General features: G+C 45.1%; 2 protein-coding genes and 1 pseudogene across 2 annotated transcripts; 1 reads left to right on the top strand and 2 right to left on the bottom strand.

Moving 5' to 3' along the window:
• Positions 1–6,258: 6,258 nt before the first annotated feature.
• On the bottom strand, positions 6,259–9,823 carry LOC112237744 (keratinocyte-associated protein 2). Its single transcript, XM_024406346.2, has 5 exons — positions 9,678–9,823; positions 8,984–9,138; positions 8,147–8,210; positions 7,912–7,978; positions 6,259–6,994 (listed from the first exon to the last, which is right to left on the bottom strand). Exons 1-5 carry the CDS (start codon positions 9,679–9,681, stop codon positions 6,874–6,876), a joined length of 411 nt encoding a protein of 136 aa, XP_024262114.1. The 5' UTR covers positions 9,682–9,823; the 3' UTR covers positions 6,259–6,873.
• A 115-nt stretch (positions 9,824–9,938) lies between these two features.
• LOC112237745 (transmembrane protein 107-like) lies at positions 9,939–15,399 on the bottom strand. Its single transcript, XM_042307342.1, has 6 exons — positions 15,127–15,399; positions 14,809–14,934; positions 11,932–11,999; positions 11,680–11,780; positions 10,805–10,901; positions 9,939–10,681 (listed from the first exon to the last, which is right to left on the bottom strand). The coding sequence occupies exons 2-6, from the start codon at positions 14,893–14,895 to the stop codon at positions 10,612–10,614; spliced, it is 423 nt and encodes a 140-aa protein (XP_042163276.1). The 5' UTR covers positions 14,896–14,934; positions 15,127–15,399; the 3' UTR covers positions 9,939–10,611.
• Positions 15,400–16,796: 1,397 nt separating this feature from the next.
• The window catches only part of LOC112237741, a 43,619-nt pseudogene continuing 37,294 nt past the window's right edge, over positions 16,797–23,121 (top strand).

The raw sequence follows: 23,121 nt of genomic DNA, 5'->3' as shown, positions 1-23,121 counted from the left end.
GTTTGAACTGCAGGATGCAAATTTCTGTTTAAAAACGCTAGCCTTAGCTTTCCTAACTGCCTGTGTATATTGGTTCCTAACTTCCCTGAAAAGTTGCATATCACGGGGGCTATTCGATGCTAATGCAGAACGCCACAGGATGTTTTTGTGCTGGTCAAGGGCAGACAGGTCTGGAGTGAACCAAGGGCTATATCTATTCCTGGTTCTACATTTTCTTAATGGGGCATGCCAATTTAAGATGGTGAGGAAGGCACTTTTAAAGAATAACCAGGCATCCTCTACTGTCGGGATGAGGTCAATGTCGTTCCAGGATACCCCGGCCAGGTCGATTAGAAAGGCCTGCTCGCAGAAGTGTTTTAGGGAGCGTTTGACAGTGATGAGGGGTGGTTGTTTGCTCGCAGACCCATTACGGATGCAGGCGGAACATATCAAGACTGTTTCAAGGACAGCTTTTTTCCATCTACTTAACATTGCAAAAATCTGAAACTTTCTGTCCAAAAATGATGCAGAAAAATGTATCCATGCTTTTGTTACTTCTAGGTTAGACTACTGCAATGCTCTACTTTCCGGCTACCCGGATAAAGCACTAAATAACTTCAATTAGTGCTAAATACGGCTGCAAGAATCCTGACTAGAACCATAAAAATGGATCATTTTACTCCAGTGCTAGCCTCTCTACACTGGCTTCCTGTTAAGGCAAGGGATGATTTTAAGGTTTTACTGCGAACCTACAAAGCATTACATGGGCTTGCTCCTACCTATCTTTCTGATTTGGTCCTGCCGTACATACCTACACATGTCTCTGCCTGGTCACAAGACGCAGGCCTCCTAATTGTTCCTAGAATTTCTAAGCAAACAGCTGGAGGCAGGGCTTTCTCCTATAGAGCTCAATTTTTATGGAATGGTCTGCCTGTGAGAGACGCAGACTCGGTCTCAACCTTTAAGTCTTTACTGAAGACTCATCTCTTCAGTGGGTCATATGATTGAGTGTAGTCTGGCCCAGGAGTGTGAAGGTGAACGGAAAGGCTCTGGAGCAACAAACCGCCCTTGCTGTCTCTGCCTGGCCGGTTCCCCTCTTTCCACTGGGATTCTCTGCCTCAAACCCTATTACAGGGGCTGAGTCACTGGCTTACTGGTGCTCTTTCATGCTGTCCCTAGGAGGGGTGCGTCACTTGAGTGGGTTGACTCACTGACGTGATCTTCCTGTCTGGGTTGGCGCCCCCCCTTGGGATGTGCCGTGGCAGAGATCTTTGTGGGCTATACTCGGCCTTGTCTCGGGATGGTAAGTTGGTGGTTGAAGATATCCCTCTAGTGGTGTGGGGGCTGTGCTTTGGCAATTTGGGTGGGGTTATATCCTTCCTGTTTTGCCTTGTCCGGGAGTATCATTGGATGGGGCCACAGTGTCTCCTCACCCCTCCCGTCTCCCTCCAGTATTTATGCTGCAGTAGTTTATGTGTCGGGGGGCTAGGGTCAGTTTGTTATATCTGGAGTACTTCTCCTGTCTTATCCGGTGTCCTCTGTGAATTTAAGTATGCTCTCTCTAATTCTCTCTTTCTTTTTCTCTCTCGGAGGACCTGAGCCCTAGGACCATGCCTCAGGACTACCTTTGTACTCCTTGCTGTCCCCAGTCCACCTGGTCGTGCTGCTGCTCCAGTTTCAACTGTTCTGCTTGCGGCTATGGAATCCTGACCTGTTCACCGGACGCGCTACCTGTCCCAGTCCTGCTGTTTTCAACTCTCTAGAGACAGCAGGAGTGGTAGAGATACTCTTAATGATCGGCTATGAAAAGCCAACTGACATTTACTCCTGAGGTGCTGACTTGCTGCACCCTCGACAACTACTGTGATTATTATTATTTGACCATGCTGGTCATTTATGAACATTTGAACATCTTGGACATGTTCTGTTATAATCTCCACCCGGCACAGTCAGAAGAGGACTGTCCACACCTCATAGCCTGGTTCCTCTCTAGGTTTCTTCCTAGGTTTTGGCCTTTCTAGGGAGTTTTTCCTAGCCACCGTGCTTCTACACCTGCATTGCTTGCTGTTTGGGGTTTTAGGCTGGGTTTCTGTACAGCACTTTAAGATATCAGCTGATGTACAAAGGACTATATAAATACATTTGATTTGAAGATGCTTTAGGAAACAGCTACAAAAGTATCTACAGCCACAGTAAAACGAGTCCTATACCGACATAACCTGAAAGGCCGCTCAGCCAGGAAGAAGCCACTCCCTGAGGAGGGAAAATGGTGTGGATATATTGAAGCAACGGCTCAAGACCAGCCGGGAGTTAAAACTTGGTCGCAAATGGGTCTTCCAAATGGACAATGACCCCAAGCATACTTACAAAGTTGTGGAAAATGGCTTAAGGACAACAAAGTCAAGGTATTGGAGTGGCCATCACAAAGCCCTGACCTCAATCCCATTGAGAATTTTTGGGCAGAACTTGATAAGCATGTGCGAGTAAGGAGGCCTACAAACCTGACTCAGTTACACCAGCTGTCAGGAGGAATGGGACAAAATTCACCCAACTTATTGTGGGAAGCTTGTGGAAGTCTACCTGAAATGTTTGACTCAAGTTAAACAATTTAAAGGCAATGCTACCAAATACTAATTGAGTGTATGTAAACGTCTGACTCCCCTGGGAATGTGATGAAAGAAATAAAATATTAAATAAATAATTATCTCTACTATTATTCTGACATTTCACATTCTCCTAAAATAAAGTGGTGATCCTAACTGACCTAAGACAGATAATTTTTACTTGGGTTAAAAGTCAGGAATTGTGAAAAACTGTGTTTAAATGTATTTGGCTAAGGTGTATGTAAACTTCCGACTTCAACTGTATATTATTCTCTTTTACTTTCTTTTGACTCTTCTACTTTCTTTCATTCTGCACATAAACAATATATGTTTCATTGTCACATACACAGGTTAGGTGCAGTGAAATGTGTTGTTTTACAGGGTCAACCATAGTAGTACGGCGCCCCTGGAGCAAATTTGAGTTAAGTGCCTTGTTCAAGGGCACATCGGCAGGTTGTCTGTGGATCTCTCCATGTGTCTGTGGTAGGAGGGGAGGTCCTGACAGTTCTCTCTGGATCTCTCCATGTGTCTGTGGTAGGAGGTGTGGGTCTGCTGGTTCTCTCTGAATCTCTCCATGTGTCTGAATCTCTCCATGTGTCTGTGGGAGGAGGGGTGGGGCTGTTTCTCTCTGGGTCTGGGACTGGTTCTCTCTGGATCTCTCCATGTGTGGGTCTGCTGGTTCTCCATGTGTCTGGATCTCTCTCCATGTGTCTGTGGTAGGAGGGGTGGGTCTGCTGGTTCTCTCTGGATCTCTCCATGTGTCTGTGGTAGGAGGGGTGGGTCTGCTGTTTCTCTCTGGATCTCTCCATGTGTCTGTGGTAGGAGGGTGGGACTGCTGGTTCTCTCTGGATCTCTCCATGTGTCTGTGGTAGGAGGGGTGGGTCTGCTGGTTCTCTCTGGATCTCTCCATGTGTCTGTGGTAGGAGGGGTGGGTCTGCTGGTTCTCTCTGGATCTCTCCATGTGTCTGCGGTAGGAGGGTGGGACTGCTGGTTCTCTCTGGATCTCTCCATGTGTCTGTGGTAGGAGGGGTGGGTCTGCTGGTTCTCTCTGGATCTCTCCATGTGTCTGTGGTAGGAGGGTGGGACTGCTGGTTCTCTCTGGATCTCTCCATGTGTCTGTGGTAGGAGGGGTAGGTCTGCTGGTTCTCTCTGGATCTCCCCATGTGTCTGTGGTAGGAGGGGTGGGTCTGCTAGTTTTCTAGTGAAAGTTCACATTTGAAAGTAGGCTTGGTTTTGTCTTCCGGGATATACAGTACCAGTCTAAAGTTTGTACACCTACTCTTCCAGGGTTTTTCTATTTTTATTTTTTACTATTTTCTACATTGTAGAATAATAGTGTAGTTACTACATGATTCCATGTGTTATGTCATAGTTTTGATGTCATCACTATTATTCTACAATGTAGAAAATTGTAAAAATAACTTGTAATAATTTACTGGTACTGTATATATATATACAGTGCCTTGCGAAAGTATTCGGGCCCCCTTGAACTTTGCGACCTTTTGCCACATTTCAGGCTTCAAACATAAAGATATAAAACTGTATTTTTTTGTGAAGAATCAACAACAAGTGGGACACAATCATGAAGTGGAACGACATTTATTGGATATTTCAAACTTTTTTAACAAATCAAAAACTGAAAAATTGGGCGTGCAAAATTATTCAGCCCCTTTACTTTCAGTGCAGCAAACTCTCTCCAGAAGTTCAGTGAGGATCTCTGAATGATCCAATGTTGACCTACATGACTAATGATGATAAATACAATCCACCTGTGTGTAATCAAGTCTCCGTATAAATGCACCTGCACTGTGATAGTCTCAGAGGTCCGTTAAAAGCGCAGAGAGCATCATGAAGAACAAGGAACACACCAGGCAGGTCCGAGATACTGTTGTGAAGAAGTTTAAAGCCGGATTTGGATACAAAAAGATTTCCCAAGCTTTAAACATCCCAAGGAGCACTGTGCAAGCGATAATATTGAAATGGAAGGAGTATCAGACCACTGCAAATCTACCAAGACCTGGCCGTCCCTCTAAACTTTCAGCTCATACAAGGAGAAGACTGATCAGAGATGCAGCCAAGAGGCCCATGATCACTCTGGATGAACTGCAGAGATCTACAGCTGAGGTGGGAGACTCTGTCCATAGGACAACAATCAGTCGTATATTGCACAAATCTGGCCTTTATGGAAGAGTGGCAAGAAGAAAGCCATTTCTTAAAGATATCCATAAAAAGTGGTTTAAAGTTTGCCACAAGCCACCTGGGAGACACACCAAACATGTGGAAGAAGGTGCCCTGGTCAGATGAAACCAAAATTGAACTTTTTGGCAACAATGCAAAACGTTATGTTTGGCGTAAAAGCAACACAGCTCATCACCCTGAACACACCATCCCCACTGTCAAACATGGTGGTGGCAGCATCATGGTTTGGGCCTGCTTTTCTTCAGCAGGGACAGGGAAGATGGTTAAAATTGATGGGAAGATGGATGGAGCCAAATACAGGACCATTCTGGAAGAAAACCTGATGGAGTCTGCAAAAGACCTGAGACTGGGACGGAGATTTGTCTTCCAACAAGACAATGATCCAAAACATAAAGCAAAATCTACAATGGAATGGTTAAAAAATAAACATATCCAGGTGTTAGAATGGCCAAGTCAAAGTCCAGACCTGAATCCAATCGAGAATCTGTGGAAAGAACTGAAAACTGCTGTTCACAAATGCTCTCCATCCAACCTCACTGAGCTCGAGCTGTTTTGCAAGGAGGAATGGGAAAAAATTTCAGTCTCTCGATGTGCAAAACTGATAGAGACATACCCCAAGCGACTTACAGCTGTAATCGCAGCAAAAGGTGGCGCTACAAAGTATTAACTTAAGGGGGCTGAATAATTTTGCACGCCCAATTTTTCAGTTTTTGATTTGTTAAAGTTTGAAGTATCCAATAAATGTTGTTCCACTTCATGATTGTGTCCCACTTGTTGTTGATTCTTCACAAAAAAATAGTTTTATATCTTTATGTTTGAAGCCTGAAATGTGGCAAAAGGTCGCAAAGTTCAAGGGTGCCGAATACTTTCGCAAGGCACTGTATGTACAGTGGGGCAAAAAAGTATCTAGTCAGCCACCAATTGTGCAAGTTCTCCCACTTAAAACGATGAGAGGCCTGTAATTTCCATCATAGGTATACTTCAACTATGACAGACAAAATGAGAAAAAAAAATCCAGAAAATCACATTGTAGGATTTTTAATGAATTTATTTGCAAATTATGGTGGAAAATAAGTATTTGGTCACCTACAAACAAGCAAGATTTCTGGGTCTCACAGACCTGTAACAACTTCTTTAAGAGGCTCCTCTGTCCTCCACTCGTTACCTGTATTAATGGCACCTTGTTATCAGTATAAGACACCTGTCCACAACCTCAAATAGTCACACTCCAAACTCCACTATGGCCAAGACCAAAGAGCTGTCAAAGGACACCAGAAACAAAATCCAGTGTACACTGGTGTGCTACAACTTTGAGTTAAAGCATCTTAGTACATGGCTGCTCTGTAAAAGGGATGTCAGATGTGTGTGTACCTGGAGCATCGATAAGGGGAACTTTGCCCATAGCAGCACTGAAGCGACAGTGCTTACCTTGACTTGTCCGTTTCAAGTAGCTTAAACCAAAAACAAATATAGACACTATTTTCAATGGGTTTTAATTACAAATTCATTAACCACAACAAAGTTTTCATACCAAAACAAAATGGATGTCAATCAAAAGTATGGATCTGTAGACAAGCATTTTGAAACAAGTGCTGAGTACATGGGGATGATGTAGGGAATGTAGAGACATGATTCTGGCTAGATCCCAAACTGCTTCCTTTCCTCCACCCCAGGCCTCATGACTGCTGAGAACAGTGTATGGATGGGCTGGGTAGGTCTCAGGCTATCTATACTGCTGAGAACAGTGTATGGATGGGCTGGGTAGGTCTCAGGTTATCTATACTGCTGAGAACAGTGTATGGATGGGCTGGGTAGGTCTCAGGTTATCTATACTGCTGAGAACAGTGTATGGATGGGCTGGGTAGGTCTCAGGCTATCTATACTGCTGAGAGGTGTCCAGTCCTTGGAGATCAGTGATCATAGAGTTAAGATGTCAAGGAAAATATCTAAGAATGCTGGTTGGCACGACCTACAAAAAGGAAACTGGGGTACACTGTCATTGGCTAACCTACACCATTTCTCCCTTGCCTGGTTAGCCGTTGTAGTGGATGCTGATTGGATGACGGTATGAAAGCTTGATCTAATTAGTGACTTAGTTCTTTTTCTTGCCCTTGCTGGCAGCCTTGGCTGGCATTACCGTGGGAACAGCTGCCTGGTACAGAGCAGCAGACACTTTGTTGATGTAGTAGAGGGCGAACAGAGAGAATATCAGACTGGAGAGAGAACAAAATGAAACAGTCAGCACAGCAACAGCACAATATGGTTTGAGAAAAAAAAAAAAAACTTCACCCAAAGTTCATTGATAATAGTAGTACTGTTATCATCATCATTACTATTCCTTTTTTTCCCTATAAGATTTTATTTGATCAACAATACAAAACATACAAACAATCGACGACATCATACAAACAACTACATCACTCCTGCCCAGACCCACCAGCCCTCACCCCCTTATCTCCAGCGCCCGCATCACTTTCTACCACATGGCCTCAAACAGCACAAATTTGTTTCTCTCCGTCACCTGCGCACTTTACATTTTTTAGATAGTAAAGCATTTGACCCTTCCATTGCGTGAGCGACAGATGATTGGTTGATTTCCAGTTGTATATGTTTTTTTTAAAGATGATTGATGAGAAAAGTGTTGTCCTACCCATTGGGTCTCACACTGCACCCTCATAGGCCATGTCTTTAAATATGCAGACAGACTCATTAAAAGCTCATTTACATTGTAATACTTCTGAGCCATCTTTCCAACTCCACCCATAACTTTTGAATTTTATAGCAATTCCAGATGGTCATGAATTATTGAGTCATTAATAGTTTTACACTTCAGACCTCTCTGTCTCTTGTATAATAAATTCAATACATGAATTTATACTGGATTAAGCATACATTTTGGTAAACTGTAATGTCGTTAGTTATGATCCAACATTACTTCCATCTTGTGCCAATATCAGTTATTTTTAAAATCTTGGTTCCAATAGTTTCTATTTCTTTCTAAGAGATTGTCAGTTGGATAGGCTCTCTGCTATTCCATAAGTCCTTCATGTCATCACTGAGTTCAGTTGTTAAGAGAGTTTCTGTGTGTGGTGCGCCTGGGTTTGTCAGTATTCAGGGAGTTCATACTTACCATGTGGTGACACACACACGGTGCACCAGCCCAGAGGCAAACAGAGAGAGGCACAGGCACACCAGGACTGGTGGACAGGAGAGAAATGAACACCCGTTAAAACAGGACCGAGTGGGTGCTGAGCCGCTACACTATTCAGATGCACCCATACTCATGACAAGAGGCTCAGTGAATGTGTGTGAAACACAGGAAATAGATTCTGTGCATCACTCTGTAGTTGTGAAGACGGACTTACTCTCTGGGAAGATCTTGACCTGGAATCCCTTGCCGAAGATGAGGTTTTCCAGGTTATTGAAGGCCTGGTTGGAGAAAGGGTTAAGGAGGGAAACACAGTGGGAGATAGGCACCTAATGTGGTGGTTTTATTAGACCTTTAGACATTCAGTGATCCTTTATTTATTTATCCCCTTACTGTATTTATCCACATACGGTATTTATTTATCCCCTTACTGTATTTATTTATCCCTTTACTGTATTTATTTATCCACATACAGTATTTATTTATCTTGCTCCTTTGCACCCCAGTATCTTTATTTGCACATTCATCTTCTGCACATCAATGACTCCGAGTGTTTAATTGGTACATTGCAATTACTTTGCCTCCAAGGCCTATTTATTGCCTTACCTCCCTTATCTTACCTCATTTACACACACCTTATATAGACTTTTTGTACTGTATTATTGACTGTATGTTTGTTTATTCCATGTGTAACTCTGTGTTATTGTTTGTGTCGAACTGCTTTGCTTTATCTTGGCCAGGTCGCAGTTGTAAATGAGAACTTGATCTCAACTGGCCTTCCTGGTTAAATAAAGGTTAAATAAAAAAATAAACCCTGCCACCATGACTCACATTGCTGCATGTGGACTATAGAACCAACCAACTGACTTGACTATCTGCTTCCATCACTTGGGAACTCAAGGGAGCACAGAACATAAACAAAGACTTTAGCTGTCTGGCTTTACAAACAGCTTACTCTGACAAGTTTACAACCCTAAGCCTATCTGAGGTCTACCTAGATTGCATTGTATGCAGTGCTGCTATGTTGTGGTGTGTTTTGTTGTAAGGAGGATACTGTGAGGGAGCAGATGAAGAGGACAGAGCCCAGGAAGCCTCCCAGGATGGTGAGCAACTCTGTAGAGCCCAGCTGTCTGCTGAACATCTGCATCCCAGCAAACACCAACACAGAGAACAGACTGGACAGAACCAGGGATGTGCCTGTGTTCACCGCTAGAGGGAGGGGAGAGGCAGATTACACATAGATGATTGTTCTACTACTGTCACAAACTAAGGGACTGCAGCTGGACTGAAGAGGCCGGATTCTAACATAATAATAATATCAACAGTTGGGTTTATATTTCATCTTTGAGTGACAGAAACATAAAATAACTAGCCTATACGAAACATTTCACTGCACCTTATTAACAGCAATCTTTACGCCACGTCAGTGTACACTCTTGAAAGATTCCGTGTGGAAACACCCTCTCCCGAATAATGAAAATACCTAACTAGGTAGCTACAAGAAAACTTTATCATACATTTTGACAAAACAGCCTACCTACCGTTAAACTGAAGAAATATATATTGTTGGCAAGTGTATTCTGCACAAAATAGCTACGTAACTAACAAAGTTAGCAATGGATGGCAAGCCTAGTTACACAGCTAGCTATCGTTAGCTAGTTACCATTACGTTTGTTTTCTATCCCTCAATACACATGTTCAAAGCACAAACATTGATCCAAATTAAACAGTAGCCTTGCAGAACTTACCCATGTTTTGATATTTAATCAATAATTACGTTGACGACACAAAAGATCACGTGTTTTCGATATCCTTTCAAAAGAACAGGCAGCTCCAGGAACAAACTCCGTTTCTGCTACCCGGAACCGATGAGAGGTGGCACACGTAGGAGTCGAATGTGAAGTGCCAATCAGATTCTAGCAACGCAAAACGCAAAACGTGCGTCAAGACTGACACACCCACTGCACACATTTTTTTCAAGGAAGGTTTATGAAAGAAATACTAGATTACACAGGTAAAATACTTTAATCGTAAAAAAAAAAAGAATAACACTGACATATAGAGGTGTAGCAACCATCAGATATCACCACATTTAGATTAATGTAAAAAGCATATTAAAAAGGAAGGAATGGTATTGCTTCAGCTTGATAAAACATATATTTTTTAGGTAAACGTTTTAGAAAGGTGGTACTAAAATCCTATGGTACACAGGACCATTTAGCATGGTGAAGAGAAAGATGGTTACTTGTGTCTATACATTCAGCTTAGCAATTAGGATCAATACGCTGGAGTTTCTAGAAATCGTCCTCTCTGCCTTGGTACATACAGTAGCTCTGTTTCCATCTACAACGCCCACAATCCTGAAACACACACCACAGCTTAAAATAAATAAATATAATAATCTGACTATTGATGGATAGATAAAGGCTGTGTCAAAAGTCAGAAGGCCAGATTCGAACCTATGCTGTCACCGTATCGGATGCCGCAGCTTAGACCACCCACATCTTAACCAGCTATGTTGTCTTTATCACTACGATCACCATCCAGCATCACTAACATCAACTATGTCTCCTTGACACTATTGAACAGTCACAATGTGTCACTTGGACAGCTGTGTACAAGTGCTGGGAAGGATGGACACTACATTCCAGACCGAACATTGATGTGAAACACTGCTCTCGGTTATAGTGGCTTCTTCTTCAGTCCGAACACTGCGATGAAGAGTAGGATCTCCACAAATGCAGGGAGAACACTACGGGAGATAGAGAGGATGGCAGCATTATAAGCAAAGCATCAACCTGCACGAGGCAAAAATGACCCAAATATCTCCAGGACACACACACAATGTCTGTCTGTCTGTCTATCACACACAAACCTGCAGAAGGCAAAAATAACCCAGTATGTCCAACACTCCCATCTCTGGAAGACAAAGAAAGACAGGGAGACGGACGCGCTGCAGTGGACAGCCAACGCTGGAGGAGACGTCAGTCAGGGAAACAAAACCTCTGAGGAGAAACAACACACACACACACACACACACACAACACACACACACACACACACACACACACACACACACACACACACACACACACACACACACACACACACACACACACACACACACACACACACACACACACACACACACACACACACACACACACACACACACACACACACACACACACACACACACACACACACACACCTGTAGAAAGCAAGGATCCACCAGTATATTTCACATGCCCATTGTTCAAACAGAAAGAACAGCAGAGCCACAGGCATGGGCTGCAGTCTCTAGTGTGTGGATGGAGAGATGGATGCATGGATGGTATATGGGGAGGGAGTCCTGAGTCAGGGAATCTTAACCAAACCAATAAAAATATTACTTCCTAAACCATATATCCGTGTCCATATTAACGTCCCCTTGCTGATCTGAAAGAAGAGTATAACTTTCTGCATACATCTGTCAATTCCCTCCCATGTTCTTCACTATTCCTAGAGTCACACTGTGCAGGCTTTCATTCTTGCCCAGCACCAACACTCAGCTACTCAACAAAACATCAAGACCTTGAGTAGCCTACTTGTTGATGTGACTGGCCACGCAAAATTAGTACTGTGCAAGAATGAAAGCAAACTGTAGTTCTCCAGGACTAGGACTGGTGACCAGTGCTATACTATGCATTATGTGTACTTTGGATATGTACAGGGTTTTGTGGAAGAGTTTTGAGAACATGTAAAGGATACAGAGGAGGCCCTGGGTGCAGTTGAACATAGACACACCAGAGAAGAAGCCAGCCAGCTCTATAGCAAACAGACCCATGGTGACTGACAATGCTACCACCAACCTAGAAGAGAGAGACAGAGAAAGATAGAGGAGAGAAAGATCGAGAGAGTGTGTAAGACATGTGATTATTCAAAACCTCTAGCAATTATTTTGGGATATACTGTGTGTGTGTAGGGTTAGGAGTCATGTCCTGGGAGAAAAAAGATGCTTACTTGGTGTCCTCCTTGTCGTATTGGTCCTGTGTGAAATCCAAAGGCAGGCAAGCTTCAACATTGTTCTCCTGTGGGCCAATGAGTACGATTACTTCAGAGATAGATCTACGCAGTATCACTAGATTCCGAGCACAGTCGAAACACACAATATACACTGCTCAAAAAAATAAAAGGGAACACTAAAATAACACATTCTAGATCTGAATGAATGAAATGTTCTTATTAAATACTTTTTTCTTTACAAAGTTGAATGTGCTGACAACAAAATCACTCAAAAATGATCAATGGAAATCAAATGTATCAACCCATGGAGGTCTGGATTTGGAGTCACACTCAAAATTAAAGTGGAAAACCACACTACAGGCTGATCCAACTTTGATGTAATGTCCTTAAAACAAGTCAAAATGAGGCTCAGGAGTGTGTGTGGCCTCCACGTGCCTGTATGACCTCCCTACAACGCCTGGGCATGCTCCTGATGAGGTGGCGGATGGTCTCCTGAGGGATCTCCTCCCAGACCTGGACTAAAGCATCCGCCAACTCCTGTACAGTCTGTGGTGCAACGTGGCGTTGGTGGATGGAGCGAAACATGATGTCCCAGATGTCCTCAATTGGATTCAGGTCTGGGGAATGGGCGGGCCAGTCCATAGCATCAATGTCTTCCTCTTGCAGGAACTGCTGACACACTCCAGCCACATGAGGTCTATTGTCTTGCATTAGAAGGAACCCAGGGCCAACCGCACCAGCATATGGTCTCACAAGGGGTCTGAGGATCTCATCTCGGTACCTAATGGCAGTCAGGCTACCTCTGGCGAGCACATGGAGGGCTGTGCGGCCCCCCAAAGAAATGCCACCCCACACCATGACTGACCCACCGCCAAACCGGTCATGCTGGAGGATGTTGCAGGCAGCAGAACGTTCTCCACGGTGTCTCCAGACTGTCACATGTGCTCAGTGTGAACCTGCTTTCATCTGTGAAGAGCACAGGGCACCAGTGGCGAATTTGCCAATCTTGGTGTTCTCTGGCAAATGCCAAACGTCCTGCACGGTGTTGGGCTGTAAAGCACAACCCCCACCTGTGGACGTCGGGCCCTCATACCACCCTCATGGAGTCTGTTTCTGACCGTTTGAGCAGACACATGCACATTTGTGGCCTGCTGCAGGTCATTTTGCAGGGCTCTGGCAGTGCTCCCCCTGCTCCTCCTTGCACAAAGGCGGAGGTAGCGGTCCTGCTGCTGGGTTGTTGCCCTCCTACGGCTCCCTCCACGTCTCCTGATGTACTGGCTTGTCTCCTGGTAGCGCCTCCATGCTCTGGACACTACTTTTATTTTTTTATTTTTTTTTATTTCACCTTTATTTAACCAGGTAGGCCAGTTGAGAACAAGTTCTCATTTGCAACTGCGACCTGGCCAAGATAAAGCATAGCAGTGTGAGCAGACAACACAGAGTTACACATGGAATAAACAATTAACAAGTCAATAACACAGTAGAAAACAAAGGGGGGAGTCTATATACAATGTGTGCAAAAGGCATGAGGAGGTAGGCGAATAATTACAATTTTGCAGATTAACACTGGAGTGATAAATGATCAGATGGTCATGTACAGGTAGAGATATTGGTGTGCAAAAGAGCAAGTAAATAAATAAAAACAGTATGGGGATGAGGTAGGTGAAAATGGGTGGGCTATTTACCAATAGACTATGTACAGCAGCAGCGATCGGTTAGCTGCTCAGATAGCTGATGTTTGAAGTTGGTGAGGGAGATAAAAGTCTCCAACTTCAGCGATTTTTGCAATTCGTTCCAGTCACAGGCAGCAGAGAACTGGAACGAAAGGCGGCCAAATGAGGTGTTGGCTTTAGGGATGATCAGTGAGATACACCTGCTGGAGCGCGTGCTACGGATGGGTGTTGCCATCGTGACCAGTGAACTGAGATAAGGCGGAGCTTTACCTAGCATGGACTTGTAGATGACCTGGAGCCAGTGGGTCTGGCGACGAATATGTAACGAGGGCCAGCCGACTAGAGCATACAGGTCGCAGTGGTGGGTGGTATAAGGTGCTTTAGTGACGAAACGGATGGCACTGTGATAGACTGCATCCAGTTTGCTGAGTAGAGTGTTGGAAGCCATTTTGTAGATGACATCGCCGAAGTCGAGGATCGGAAGGATAGTCAGTTTTACTAGGGTAAGCTTGGCGGCGTGAGTGAAGGAGGCTTTGTTACGGAATAGAAAGCCGACTCTTGATTTGATTTTCGATTGGAGATGTTTGATATGAGTCTGGAAGGAGAGTTTGCAGTCTAGCCAGACACCTAGGTACTTATAGATGTCCACATATTCAAGGTCGGAACCATCCAGGTTCACTACGCTGACAGACACAGCAAACCTTCTTGCCAGAGCTCGCATTGATGTTCCATCCTGGATGAGCTGCACTACCTGAGCCACTTGTGTGGGTTGTAGACTCCGTCTCATGCTACCACTAGAGTGAAAGCACCGCCAGAATTCAAACATCAGCCAGGAAGCATAGGAACTGAGAAGTGGTCTGTGGTCACCACCTGCAGAACCACTCCTTTATTGGGGGTGTCTTGCTAATTGCCTATAATTTCCACATGTTGTCTATTCCATTTGCACAACAGCATGTGAAATGTATTGTCAATCAGTGTTGCTTCCTAAGTGGACAGTTTGATTTCACAGAAGTGTGATTGACTTGCAGTTACATTGTGTTGTTTAAGTGTTCCCTTTATTTTAAAGAGCAGTGTATTATAGAAGAGCATGTTGATGACGTCGTGAACAACTGGTGTCTTCTAGATGCCAGATACAGGCATGAGACATGTCACACACAGAGGATATGGTTTGTCCAGAACCCTGCCAGTACTCAGAACATACCCGTGACCAGAAAATGGTGATGACGATGACGAGGTGAGCAGTGAGAGTCAGGAATCGAGCCGGGACCAGGCTGCTGACTGCAGACATTGCTCCAGCAAAGATGTGCCTGTATGGGTACTATGGTACCTAGAATAAAGAGGCGGAATAGGCAAAAGTTGACAAGTAACGTTAATGTTAATATTGCCAATAGAAACAACAAAATCCGTGTGTTGACTTGAGCCTGCTACAATATGCAATACAATATTGGCTGTATACAATGTGTAGACTAAGTAACGTTACTATTAGCAAATGTATAAGCTAATTTATCCGCACACTCACCTTGATAGTGCTAACTTAGCTAGCTAATGTACCCAATACAGGACATACGACGTTGTTCAACTCGTTAGTCAATATTTGGAGCCAAAAACTAGCCACATTTGATGATGTATTTACCATTAATTGAAACAACTGTGTCTAGGACTAGAAACAACAGACGCTGCAGGCATGGCTTAGCTCGTTGCTACAACAACTTAAATCTGGGGTGCGTTCCAGAACGTAAGGTTTCGTTAACGATTTAGGACGGAAACAGACCAGTTGAGGATGAGGAACGCTTCTTCGTGAACGCGTCATTCTAGTAGCGTTTTATAATCTCACGTCGCCATCTAGTGGCTAGAATCAAATCTAATTGTATTGGTCACAAACACATATTTAGCAGATGTAATTGCGGGTGTAGCGAAATGCTTGTGTTCCTAGCTCCAACAGTGCAGTAGTTTCTAACAATTCACAACAATACACACAAATCTAAAAGTAAAATAATGGAATTAAGAATTATATAAATATTAGGATGAGCAATGTCGGAGTGGCGTTGACTAAAATACAGTAGGATAGAGTACAGTATATGAGATGAGTAAAGCAGTATGTAAACATTATTAAAGTGAAACAATTGTCATATAGGTAGGGTATATGCAATGTATGCATCAATATCAGTGTTCTGTTTTCTCCAGACATGATATGCAGTGGCAGTAAAATAATGTCATTCATTTTTGTGACAATTACATTTTAAACCCTTCTGCCCAAAATATTCTGAATGATTACGCGTATAGGCCTACACAGTGAGACACACACACACACACACACACACACACACACAGTAGCGGATTTAGGTATAAAGCCATCTTGCCGGGGGCGGCCCGGGGCGCCCGCACAATTTTTTTTTTGAAATGGTGGCATTTCCGCGATCAGTTTTCTATCGCTCATTTGCACTTCAAGTCAATGATATCATATCGCAAGTGGGACTGTGGGTCAATTAACCATGCCGGAGTGGGTGCCCTGATTCTAGTTTGTGAGCTAGGCAGGCTACTGCCTGGGAAGGTCTCCCACTCAGAAGTATGAGATGGGGAGGGGGCGGGGGTAGGATGACCTCAGGTCTCCCCACTGGAAGCCGGAGGTAGGGGGAGCGGGGGAATCTATGAAATAGCGCACCTCTAACTTTGTACAGTACAAATGCAATTAGTAAAATCAGTCACGCTACGAAATACTACCAAATAAACCACAATTCATTCATAATACAGTGAATAATATATAGTTTCAGAGACATATTGTTGCATTTTTTTCTGGTTTGTGCGAAATCGTTAAAAATAAAATAAAACCAGTCTGTACACCACCAAGGTGAATTGGTTTAGTCTTGACTCTTGGTTGACAGTGTTGGGGGATGGGTAATGTATTGATGCTCCAGTGACAAATCAACACACATTTGTTTCTATTTGTCTTTGTAACTTCTTTTTGAAATTTACAAGTCTAATTTTTGTATATATTTTTATATTTATATAGTTTTAAATGTTAAGTTTATTTATTTGTGCTGTTCCAAATGTCAGAATAACAATTACAGTTAGTGCAGAATGGTGCTTTTTGGGAGGGAGGGGGGGGGAGGGCGCTGAAGGGGGGTTCGCTCAGGGAGCCATAGAAGCTAGAACCGCCACTGCACACGCACACACACAGATAGAGCGAGAGAGAGAGCACTTAAACCTGTTTCACTCAGCAGAAATCGCCACGCATGCTCTATCCTCCACTATTGAACATCACCTTATCAGCACGAGCCCAGTGGAAAGGGACAGAAGTCAACGCTGCGCACTCCAGACCATATACATCCGGTCAGACTAATATGCGATAGCCTATATCTAGGCTACATATGGTTCATTGACCAAGCTATTAATATTTTCCTTATTCACCATAGGACAACATATTTGAGTATATTACTAGGCCTAGGCTACGATTGTGAATTTGACAGAACAGGCTACCTTCGCATCAACACCGCGTTTTATCCTAAAGGATGGCTGAAGCAGAACTACAGGCGTTTACGTCTATGATGGACGCACTCGTTCAAATCAGCGTAAGTGTGGTGATGATTAATTATACCTATTTGTTTACCATAAATGTGATGTGGAGACTGGAGCCTATTTTGTTATTCTGTAGGCCAACAGACCTAGGCTATAGCAAACATAAATGTGGTTTGGTTACCTGTATTTCAATTGGCCGTTCAGCGAGAAATTCCTCAGCTAAGCTATATATATATATAATGTTATTAATATTGCATAATGTTTTTAGTTAAACTGTGTTTTCAGCACGCCACGTAGGCCAACCTACATAAGATATAGAGGCCTTCACATCCGTTTTGGCATCAACATTTCATCATCCTTCATACATAATTCTTAGGCAATATTTTTCTTCAATGTGAAATGGTCTGCTTTTGTTATTCGATTGACTAAAATTGAACCAGACATTCATTAATGAGTCTGAGCTATAAATTAGAAATGGGTGGCATTTGGCTCCAACACTTTGGCTTGACGCCAGCGGCTGGTCACTATCGGCTGGTTATTGACACACCTAGCTATGAGGTAAAAGGAGGATTAAATGGATAGGATTCAAAAATAGATATATTGGCTTTCTGTCGAATGCGTACCCCAGCATGCACAGACAAAAACAAGGGTTCCGGTGATATGATTTGCTATCTCGCAACACGGTGAGCAGGGAACGGATGATGTTTGTCGTCATAGAAACGGGATTCAGGGAGCGCCAGCACGCGGCGGCGGTCTTGGCTCTCGCGCAACATAGGTGCAGAACCCCCCCTGAGCGCAGAAAGGACCCGCTGACACCGACTATTCTGGCCGAGCCAGGGAAAGAAAAAACATTGATAGAGGAGAGAGAGAGGTGTAGTCATTCTTATCGAAGCCTAATCCATGTGAATGCTATTTTCCCGGTAGCCAGTACCCTTGGCCTATCATGAATCCCATTGATATTTCTATAGCCGGCCTAGGGAAGGTGAAGTCGGCTAGGACTTGCCCGGTAACATAGCCTATTTTGTGCATTGAAATCCATTTGAATGTAATTCATTGTTCCCGTAAAATGAATCTCTTCTCACCATCATGGTGGCTTGTATTAACTGAACTGAGGAGGGTTAGAATCAAGCAACTAGTCCTACAACAGAGCTATAGATAGAGGGATCTATTACTCCTCTATACTGGGTTTACATCATGCTGTTGGCCAGACAGAGCTGGAATGAAGTGATTAGACTCATATTTAAGGAGACTGGCTGTAGCGCCTTAGTCAGCCCTGGCCTGGGTATTTATACACACACACCTGCTTTCTCCTTTCATGTGTCCAACATAAATTCTAAACCAGGAATGGTTCAATAATGTAAGATGCTGTTTCTATCTCCCTCTCTCTCATTCTCTCTCTCTCCTCTATTTAGAGCAGTTAAGTTATTCCTCTGCCTCATTCTCACTCCTGTTTTCACTTCCCCTTCTTTCCCCTCACACCCTCTGCCCTGCTCACTCACCCTTTATTTGCTGCCCTGGTCCTCTAACTCCTCTCCCCGTCTCTCTAGTATCTCCAACCCCTTATCCCCCTCCCTGCTCCTCTAACTCCTCTCCCCATCTCTCTACTATCTCCAACCCCTTATCCCCCTCCCTGCTCCTCTAACTCCTCTCCCCATCTCTCTACTATCTCCAACCCCTTATCCCCCTCCCTGCTCCTCTAACTCCTCTCCCCATCTCTCTACTATCTCCAACCCCTTATCCCCCTCCCTGCTCCTCTAACTCCTCTCCCCATCTCTCTACTATCTCCAACCCCTTATCCCCCTCCCTGCTCCTCTAACTCCTCTCCCCATCTCTCTACTATCTCCAACCCCTTATCCCCCTCCCTGCTCCTCTAACTCCTCTCCCCATCTCTCTACTATCTCCAACCCTTATCCCCCTCCCTGCTCCTCTAACTCCTCTCCCCATCTCTCTACTATCTCCAACCCCTTATCCCCCTCCCTGCTCCTCTAACTCCTCTCCCCATCTCTCTACTATCTCCAACCCCTTATCCCCCTCCCTGCGCCTCTAACTCCTCTCCCCATCTCTCTACTATCTCCAACCCCTTATCCCCCTCCCTGCGCCTCTAACTCCTCTCCCCGTCTCTCTACTATCTCCAACCCCTTATCCCCCTCCCTGCTCCTCTAACTCCTCTCCCCATCTCTCTACTATCTCCAACCCCTTATTCCTCCTCCCTGCTCCTCTAACTCCTCTCCCCATCTCTCTAGTATCTCTCCAACCCCTTATCCCCCTCCCTGCTCCTCTAACTCCTCTCCCCATCTCTCTACTATCTCCAACCCCGTATCCCCCTCCCTGCTCCTCTAACTCCTCTCCCTGTCTCTCTACTATCTCCAACCCCTTATCCCCCTCCCTGCTCCTCTAACTCCTCTCCCCATCTCTCTACTATCTCCAACCCCTTATTCCTCCTCCCTGCTCCTCTAACTCCTCTCCCCATCTCTCTAGTATCTCCAACCCCTTATCCCCCTCCCTGCTCCTCTAACTCCTCTCCCCATCTCTCTACTATCTCCAACCCCTTATCCCCCTCCCTGCTCCTCTAACTCCTCTCCCCATCTCTCTAGTATCTCCAACCCCTTATCCCTGCTCCTCTAACTCCTCTCCCCATCTCTCTACTATCTCCAACCCCTTATCCCCCTCCCTGCTCCTCTAACTCCTCTCCCTGTCTCTCTACTATCTCCAACCCCTTATCCCCCTCCCTGCTCCTCTAACTCCTCTCCCTGTCTCTCTACTATCTCCAACCCCTTATCCCCCTCCCTGCTCCTCTAACTCCTCTCCCTGTCTCTCTACTATCTCCAACCCCTTATCCCTGCTCCTCTAACTCCTCTCCCTGTCTCTCTACTATCTCCAACCCCTTATCCCCCTCCCTGCTCCTCTAACTCCTCTCCCTGTCTCTCTACTATCTCCAACCCCTTATCCCCCCCCTCCCTGCTCCTCTAACTCCTCTCCCTGTCTCTCTTCTATCTCCAACCCCTTATCCCCCTCCCTGCTCCTCTAACTCCTCTCCCTGTCTCTCTTCTATCTCCAACCCCTTATCCCCCTCCCTGCTCCTCTAACTCCTCTCCCCATCTCTCTACTATCTCCAACCCCTTTCCCCCTCCCTTCTCCTCTAACTCCTCTCCCCATCTCTCTTCTATCTCCAACCCCTTATCCCCGCTCCTCTAACTCCTCTCCCCATCTCTCTACTATCTCCAACCCCTTATCCCCCTCCCTGCTCCTCTAACTCCTCTCCCTGTCTCTCTACTATCTCCAACCCCTTATCCCCCTCCCTGCTCCTCTAACTCCTCTCCCCATCTCTCTACTATCTCCAACCCCTTATCCCCCTCCCTGCTCCTCTAACTCTTCTCCCTGTCTCTCTACTATCTCCAACCCCTTATCCCTGCTCCTCTAACTCCTATCCCCATCTCTCTACTATCTCCAACCCCTTATCCCCCCTCCCTCTCTCGTCCTCCAGTCTAACATGAAGAGTATGGAGCGGGAGCTGCATTGCCCGGTGTGTACTGAGATGGTGAAGCAGCCCATCATCCTGCCATGCCAGCACAGTGTGTGTCTGCTGTGTGCTGCTGAGGTGTTAATCCAGAGAGGATACCCTGCCCCAGACCTCCCCCCAGAGCCCAACTCCCCGGCCGCCTCCCCCAACACACGCTCCCCGCGCGGGGCACGCAGACCCCCGCCCAAGACCACCGACCGCCTGGACCGCGTCCTCAGACCAGGTGGGTTAGTGTGTGTGTGTGAATGCTGATGTCGATCTCACTTGTGTGCCAGTGCCTACATTTTTTGTCCATTAAAATAACATCAAATTGATCAGAAATACTTTGTAGACATTGTTAATGTTGTAAATTACTATTGTAGCTGGTAACGGCTGATTTTTAGTGGAATATCTACATAGGCGTACAGAGGCCCATTATCAGCAACCATCACTCCTGTGTTACAATGGCACATTGTGTTAGCTAATCCAAGGTTATAATTTTAAAAGGCTAATTGATCATTAGAAAACCCTTTTGCAATTATGTTATTACAGCTGAAAACTGTTGTGCTGATTAAAGATGCAATAAAATTGGCCTTCTTTAGACTAGTTGAGTATCTGGAGCATCAGCATTTGTGGGTTCGATTACAGGTTCATGATGGCCAGAAACAAAGACATTTCTTCTGAAACTCATCAGTCTGTTCTTGTTCTGAGAAATGAAGACTATTCCATGCGAGAAATTGCCAAGACACTGAAGATCTCGTACAACGCTGTGTACTACTCCCTTCATAGAACAGCGCAAACTGTCTCTAACCAGAATAGAGAGAGGAGTGGGAGGCCCCGGTGCACAACTGAGCAAGAGGACAAGTACATTAGAATGTCTAGTTTGAGAAACAGACGCCCCAAGTCCTCAACTGGCAGTTTCATTAAATAGTACCCGCAAAACACCAGTCTCAACGTCAACAGTGAAGAGGCGACTCCTGGATGCTGACCTTCTAGGCAGAGTTGCAAAGAAAAAAACATATCTCAGACTGGCCAATAAAAAGAAAAGATTAAGATGGGCAAAAGAACACAGACACTGGACAGAGGAACTCTGCCTAGAAGGAGGGAAAAGAGGGAAACGAAGCGGTCTTCTGGTCAGACTCCGGAGACGGGCACACCGTGCACCACTCCCTAGCATTCTTCTTGCCAATGTCCAGTCTCTTGACAACAAGGTTGATGAAATCCGAGCAAGGGTAGCATTCCAGAGGGACATCAGAGACTGTAACGTTCTATGCTTCACGGAAACATGGCTAACTGGAGAGACGCTATCCGAAGCAGTGCAGCCAGCGGGTTTCTCCACGCACCGCACCGACAGAAACAAACATCTTTCTGGTAAGAAGAGTGGCGGGGGCGTATGCCTCATGGCCAACGTGACATGGTGTGATGAAAGAAACATACAGGAACTCAAATCCTTCTGTTCACCTGATTTAGAATTCCTCACAATCAAATGTAGACCGCATTATCTACCAAGAGAATTCTCTTCGATTATAATCACAGCCGTATATATCCCCCCCAAGCAGACACATCGATGGCTCTGAACGAACTTTATTTAACTCTCTGCAAACTGGAAACGATTTATCCGGAGGCTGCATTCATTGTAGCTGGGGATTTTAACAAGGCTAATCTGAAAACAAGACTCCCTAAATTTTATCAGCATATCGATTGCGCAACCAGGGGTGGAAAGACCCTGGATCATTGTTACTCTAACTTCCGCGACGCATATAAGGCCCTGCCCCGCCCCCCTTTCGGAAAAGCTGACCACGACTCCATTTTGTTGATCCCTGCATCCAGACAGAAACTAAAACAAGAGGCTCCCACGCTGAGGTCTGTCCAACGCTGGTCCGACCAAGCTGACTCCACACTCCAAGACTGCTTCCATCACGTGGACTGGGAGATGTTTCGTATTGCGTCAGACAACAACATTGACGAATACGCTGATTCGGTGTGCGAGTTCATTAGAACGTGCGTTGAAGATGTCGTTCCCATAGCAACGATTAAAACATTCCCTAACCAGAAACCGTGGATTGATGGCAGCATTCGTGTGAAACTGAAGGTGCGAACCACTGCTTTTAATCAGGGCAAGGTGTCTGGTAACATGACTGAATACAAACAGTGCAGCTATTCCCTCCGCAAGGCTATCAAACAAGCTAAGCGCCAGTACAGAGACAAAGTAGAATCTCAATTCAACGGCTCAGACACAAGAGGCATGTGGCAGGGTCTACAGTCAATCACGGACTACAGGAAGAAACCCAGCCCAGTCACGGACCAGGATGTCTTGCTCCCAGGCAGACTAAATAACTTTTTTGCCCGCTTTGAGGACAATACAGTGCCACTGACACGGCCTGCAACGAAAACATGCGGTCTCTCCTTCACTGCAGCCGAAGTGAGTAAGACATTTAAACGTGTTAACCCTCGCAAGGCTGCAGGCCCAGACGGCATCCCCAGCCGCGCCCTCAGAGC

The sequence above is a fragment of the Oncorhynchus tshawytscha genome, linkage group LG03 (assembly GCF_018296145.1).
Source record: "Oncorhynchus tshawytscha isolate Ot180627B linkage group LG03, Otsh_v2.0, whole genome shotgun sequence".
Lineage (NCBI taxonomy): Eukaryota > Metazoa > Chordata > Actinopteri > Salmoniformes > Salmonidae > Oncorhynchus > Oncorhynchus tshawytscha.
The sequence above is the reverse complement of the archived record's forward strand: the minus strand, read 5'-3'. Positions and strand labels throughout refer to the sequence as shown.